This window comes from Nicotiana tomentosiformis, chromosome 5, assembly GCF_000390325.3.
Source record: "Nicotiana tomentosiformis chromosome 5, ASM39032v3, whole genome shotgun sequence".
NCBI classification, from domain to species: domain Eukaryota; kingdom Viridiplantae; phylum Streptophyta; class Magnoliopsida; order Solanales; family Solanaceae; genus Nicotiana; species Nicotiana tomentosiformis.
In genome coordinates this window covers 100,261,635-100,267,833 of record NC_090816.1, presented here as the reverse complement: position 1 = coordinate 100,267,833, position 6,199 = coordinate 100,261,635, and the positions used below count along the sequence as shown (strand labels likewise).

The 6,199-nt window shown below is 33.3% G+C and overlaps 1 protein-coding gene across 1 annotated transcript; it reads left to right on the top strand.

Moving 5' to 3' along the window:
* Positions 1-2,932: 2,932 nt before the first annotated feature.
* On the top strand, positions 2,933-5,859 carry LOC108946914 (uncharacterized). Its single transcript, XM_070176619.1, has 4 exons — positions 2,933-3,098; positions 3,220-3,482; positions 5,158-5,511; positions 5,719-5,859. The coding sequence occupies exons 1-4, from the start codon at positions 2,933-2,935 to the stop codon at positions 5,800-5,802; spliced, it is 867 nt and encodes a 288-aa protein (XP_070032720.1). The 3' UTR covers positions 5,803-5,859.
* The last annotated feature ends 340 nt before the right edge of the window (positions 5,860-6,199 follow it).

Here is a 6,199-nt window from a genome sequence, read left to right as displayed (position 1 = left end):
TTTAGATGTTATGCATATTGAAAAGAATGTGTTTGATAATATTATATACTCTTTGCTAAATGATAAAGAAAAATCAAAGGAATCATGTTAAGGCTCGAAGAGATCTACAAGATATGGGTATAAGGCGTGATCTTTAGCCGGATGAGAATGATGAATGAGGGCTTGGTGCATTTACAATTCCAAAGGAGAAGAAACTGGCCTTCCTAAAGACTTTAAAGAATATCTCAGTGCCAGATGGTTATTCAAGTAATATATCTCGTTGTATTTATTTGGATCAAAAAAGGATCTTTGGATTAAAAAGTCATGATTGTCACATCCTTATGGAACAATAGTTACCAATAGCAATCTGCAATGTGCTTCCAAACCAGGTTGTTGCAACGTTGGTAGAGCTTTCCTCCTTTTTTAGGCATCTTTGTCTGAAAAGCTTAAGCCTCTCAGACCTAGAAAAGCTACAAAATCGGATTGTGGAAACTCTTTTTCATCTAGAGATGTTATTCCCTCCATCATTTTTTACTGTAATTGTTCATCTAACTGTTCATCTAGTGGATGAAGTAATACAAGGTGGCCCGGTACATTATCGATGGATGTATTTTGTTGAAAGGTAAAATATTTCTTATTCAAAATTATTTTAATAGATCTTGTAATAGTATTTCAATGTAAATGTTTCTTCTAACACTTTATTATTTTGGTTATAGATTATTAGGTCATTTCAAGTCCCTTGTAGGAAATAAATCACAACTAGAAGGTTCTATAGCTGAAGGTTACATAGTTGAAGAAGCTCTAACTCTTTATTCTCGTTATTTTGAGAGAATTGATTCAAGGTTAAATTGACCTAAACGTGTAAACGATGAACCAAATCATAATGAGACTTTCGAAGTGTCATCTATGTTCCCTCAACAAGGTAAACCCGTCGGAGGCTCCACAACAGAACCATGGACTCTTTTGGAGAAAACTCAAGCTCATCGATATGTGTTACTTAATTGCGCAGCAGTAAAGCCATTTATTGATAAGAAATTTGATTTGATTTGATTTATAAGAAACATTTAGAGCAATTGAATTAAAATTGATGCATATAACACCTTTGTAGTAAATTTAGACATCACATCAGAAGAAGTAGAGGCCGAAGACTTTCACCAACAGAGGTAGAGAGGAGAGTTAGTAAAGAGTTCCCCGATTGGTTTCCTAAGCGAGTGAGCGAATGATATTTAAAATGTTTCCTAATTGGTTTTCTAAGCTTTCTTGTATCAATTTGTAATTTCTAACAGAAATATGTTGTTTATTTAGATTATGAATCTAGATATAGCAGACACTATCTCTGACGATATCAAGTTCTTAGCACAAGGTCCAGCAGAAGTTGCAAGAAGATTCAGTGCTTATAACATTAATGGATTCAAATTTCGGACTTTGTCTAGAGAACAAGGATTAAAAACTCAAAATAGTGGAGTTTTTCTTGTCTCTGACACTTCGTGTATTATATCTAGTACAGATAGATATGCAAGACAAGCAGACCTGCCATATTATGGGAAGTTGGAAGATATTATTGAGCTTAATTATTATGGTCGGTTCAACGTTGTTCTCTTTAAATGCCAGTGGGCTGACACTACTCGAAAAAGAGGGTTCAAAATAGATGTTTGGAAGTTTAATTGTGTCAACTTCTCTAAATTGATCCACCCTGGTGATCGTGAGGATGATGATCCATATATTGAAGCATCTCAAGCAAATATGGTCTACTATGTTGATGATAAAACTGATAAAGGATGGAGTGTCGCTGTACATCTAAAGCCAAGAGATTTGTTTGATATGGGAGAGGTTGATGAAGAAGAAATATACGAGAATGAGCCATACCGATAATAAGAATTTGGACATTTTTTTATGTTGATTATGAGAATATCCAAATTGCAATAGAGGAGCATATGACTGAATAGATATAATAAAAATCCAAATTGCAATTGCAATAAGAATTTGGACAATCTTTTTTTGCTTGATTAGGATATTTTAATTAGTGTTTTATTCTTCAAAACTTACTATCTTTGTGCTAAGAAAGTGATATTTATTCTTTATGAAAATTTTGTGATTGTTTGTTGCTCGGGTTTTGCGTAGAATTCAGTAAGTGTTTGATAAGCTATTATAATATGGATCTAACATGTTCAAATATTTCTTTGAATGTTTACTTTTAAACCATAATGGATTCTTATTTTTTATATTTCTCAGTTACTACTATTTTCATGAGCTATATTTTGTTAACTTGGTATTGTATGAGAAAGAGGTAAGGTAGAAGCATTGCTGATGAAAATTTAGAAGCCATTTTTTGAACTGAAATATTGTTCAAGAGAAAAGGGAAGAGTGTGAGATGATGATGTTATGATTTGTAAAGAAGGGCTTTTTATAGGATGAAAATAAGATCTAATTTTCATTTACACATCCGAACATGACTGTTCTGAAATTGCCATTAGGATACAACTATTGTGAGAAGGGCATGTGAGTATGTGACTATGTAAATTCCTTGGTTTTCAGAGTACTACTTCTAGGACTTCTTTTTTTACTTCTTAGATCTGATGGTTATCAAGGTTATGAGCATGCTATAATACCAGATATGAGAAAGAAAACTTTAGTAAATTTATGTGTATATCTTAAATTAGATTTCGACTTGCACACCATTCTTTTATCTTGAAGTTTGTGGATTTTCTTTGCATTGCTTATTAAATTCATTCATTATTGAATTACAGATATGCCAAGGTTCAAGCATTTGCTGAAAAAGTAAAATTCAGATTAGTCACAAGGTACTGAATCAACACCTTCTTTTCTTCAATCAACGCCATGCATGCCAACACATCCGACCACGTCAATTTTGGCCACAACACATCTGACCCCATCATTTCAGCCGGCATTACAACCGTCTCAATCAGTTCACTCAACATCCCATCCATCTCCAATGGATCAGGCTGCATCACAGCCGGCACCGGCAGTTTACCCTTCATCACAACCATCTCGGTCAGTTCACTCGACTCCAACAGATCAGGACTCATCACAGCCAAGTCAATCAGTTCAGACCTTATCTAGAAAGCGTTCAGGGAGCCATTGGATTGTAGAAGCAATAGGTAAATACTTTTGACTATTAGTACATATTCAGCAGTCCCTTCTAAGTCCCTTCAAGTTGAGGCAACAGTCATTGAACAAAATTAATGTAGTGTAGCCAAAAGTCTTTATTTTTGGATTCAGCTGATCTCTTTTGTTATACTGATTCAGAACAAAATATCAAGAAACTCAAAGTGAAAGTTAACGAAGTGCTAAATTTAACGTGTGAAGAACGTATTGTGGTTGATTTTGATTACCTGGATGAACCATTTGGAGATGCACACGGCCTTCTTTCAGGTTTTTGTGGAATTTTAGTATGTGACTGCGCTTTATTTCCTATCCACTATGAGAAATGGTTGAGTTTACCTATCTCATACTTCAATCGCGTCTTCGATCAAATTATAAAGGTATAAACTCTACATTCTTAGAACTATATCACTGTTTTATTTTTTTGGAGAAAGACAACTATATCTCTATTTTGTCTTTAAACTATAGCTTTACATTCTTAGAACTAATAGGATCAGGAGCATTCCGTAAATGAACAAAATTATTGTTGCATATAAAAGTGCTATCAACTCCTGGAAAATGGATCAGCAAAGATTTGCTAACATACAAAAAGGTATGAAGTAGAGTTGACAATTCATTGTCAAGGCTTGTTGTTTATATTCTAGACCAAAATGTTATATACTCTGCTCTGACATTTCATCAGGCCTACTCAAGACTTTGGCAGAACATAGTAAGCCTTACCATTTTGCTTAAGAAGCTTATTAATCAATGACTGCTCTGCCATTAGAATCCACAAACCATGATACTTGGTTTAACCTTGGATGCTTTTACAGATTGAAGCACCATTTACCCTTTTCTTTCTAAAATGTAGATCAACCATAACTTTTTGTTGAACAAGAATCACAAGTTCAGTAAAGAGTACACCTTAACACTTTGTTGTAAATAAGAGAATATTACAAGAACAGAGACAAAAAAGCAAATAGACAAGACCTTTTGTTATACAAAAACCACAAGGACATGCTAACCAATGTTTTATTCTTGAAGCTCAAGTTCTTCTTTAAGACAGAGTCAGTTGCACGACAATATGTTTATAAATCTATTGGAAAGAAATGGGCTGCAAATAGGCTCAACTTGTGGAGTGCATCTGAAGACCCACTTAAAAGTAGAGCTGAGATTATTGATAATGTGCCGGATAGAATTCTGCAGGATCATTGGATTTCTTTTGTTGATTACCAATATAAAGATTCAACAAAGGTACTTATGTAACTTCTTCTACTAGTCTTTATAATTATATTATTGTTTGTTCTTCTAATTGAGTTTCAAGTATATTTTTATAAGGAAATGCATAAAAAAAATGCTGAAAATAGAAAAAACAGACAATTTCACACACAGGTGGTTCCAAAGCCAACGCTACGAGAAGGGCTGAAATGGTGAGTAAATTAACTTACTATGTAATTATTTCTAAGTAGTAGCTAATTCTGATTTGATTTTTTATTTATAGATGGCTCAGACTGGACAAATGCCTGGACGAGCACAAATATACATTGCTACTCATAAGAATGAAGATGTAGTATATGTTAATGAAGAAGCAAAAGAAATATGCGTAAGTTTGTGTGAATTCTTAGCTTATCTTAAACGTGATTGCTAATGCTATTTTCATTTAGTTGTTTCATTTTGAAAATTTTAGAAAACTTGTGATATGAAGTTTGAACAGTGGCAATTACGGATATGAAATTTAGTTGTAGCAGTTTAAATGTTTGAAATTTAATTCTGGCAGTTCAAACTTCTTACCACTAATATGTGCAAATGGCATATTTTGATGAATAATGCTTGTAGAACGATTCCAAGTTAGCTTGAGTAATAAATTGATTAGTCGTTCATCTTATTCAGCAACCACTAGCTTTTGTGATTAGGCATTTATTTCTCACGAACATATTGAGTTCAAGTCAAGTTAAATATTACCATTTTGTCTTTTTTATTTGTTGGTCCCTTCCAGATCCAGATCAAATCGAATTTTGACACTAGACAAATGCATCCCTGTTGGCTTAGTTGTGACAAAGAGTTTTATTTGTGTAGGAAAAAATTGAGTTAGCTTTGAGCCAAAGCAACATAGACGAGTCTCAAATTTTGCCAAATGATGCCATTGGTAAGGTGCTAGAAAAAGAGCACTCTGGAAGAGTGAGGTGTTTGGGATTAGGCCTTGTCCCTAGTAGAATTTTTAAACAAGTTAGAGCTCGTTTTGGTGGTACAAGTTCTTCAAGTACTAAAGGTTCATGTTCGTCCCAATGTCAACATAACCATAATCAAATGATGAATGCTCACAATCAAATGATGAACGCTTTCAAGGCATATATGATAATGAAAGAAGGGACTATACCAGAACAGTTTGCGGGGTTCTTTGTTTCTCCTTCGACAGTTTCTCCTACAACGGTAAGTAAAGTTCTTCAATATTTTTTTCTAGTCCTACAATGTGTGCACAAGTCTAACACCAGTTTCTTGTGAATCAATAAGTACAATTGGCCTTGTTGTTGCATCCGTTGTAGTTACACTTATTTACTTATAGTATTTAGTAGAACCTAGAGTTACTCCAATTTCTAATTCTGGCATGATTTTTATACTTTATTTTTTTTATGGCAGTCAAGTGATGTGGACAGTGGACCCCTTTCGCCAATGGACGCAAGAAGATCATGCGGTGATAGTAATTCTAGTGGCAACCATTAATTTCATTGTAATGGTGTTAGATAATTAATTGTGGCGATATAATTGTGTGGTTGAAGCGGATGTTAGAATGTTGGAGTGAATGTTTTGTGTTTAAAATAGTTTTTGAGTGATGCTACTTAATGTTGACAATTTAGTTTTAAAGACTAATGATATTTTATGATAACGTTTTGTGATTTTATGATATGTTATCGATTTCTTTTAACTTTAAAATATATATTTTTGCTTTGATTATGATTTACAGCTTAATTAGTGATTTTGTCAATAATATATGAATTAAAAAATTCAATAAATTCTTGAGGTTATGACTGACATGAGCTTTAAATATAAGCTAATAAAAAAGAATAAAAATTATATTGCGGAGGTTTAAAACTGCCGCAATTCGTAACTAAAAATTATT

Bases quoted from the DNA above. Each gene is read 5' to 3' on its own strand.
- LOC108946914 (XM_070176619.1), top strand. From the start codon at position 2,933: ATGGATCAGGCTGCATCACAGCCGGCACCGGCAGTTTACCCTTCATCA. The intron at 3,099-3,219 runs GTAAATACTTTT...TTTTGGATTCAG, and splicing joins TTGGATTGTAGAAGCAATAG to CTGATCTCTTTTGTTATACT. The intron at 5,512-5,718 runs GTAAGTAAAGTT...TTTTTATGGCAG, and splicing joins CGACAGTTTCTCCTACAACG to TCAAGTGATGTGGACAGTGG.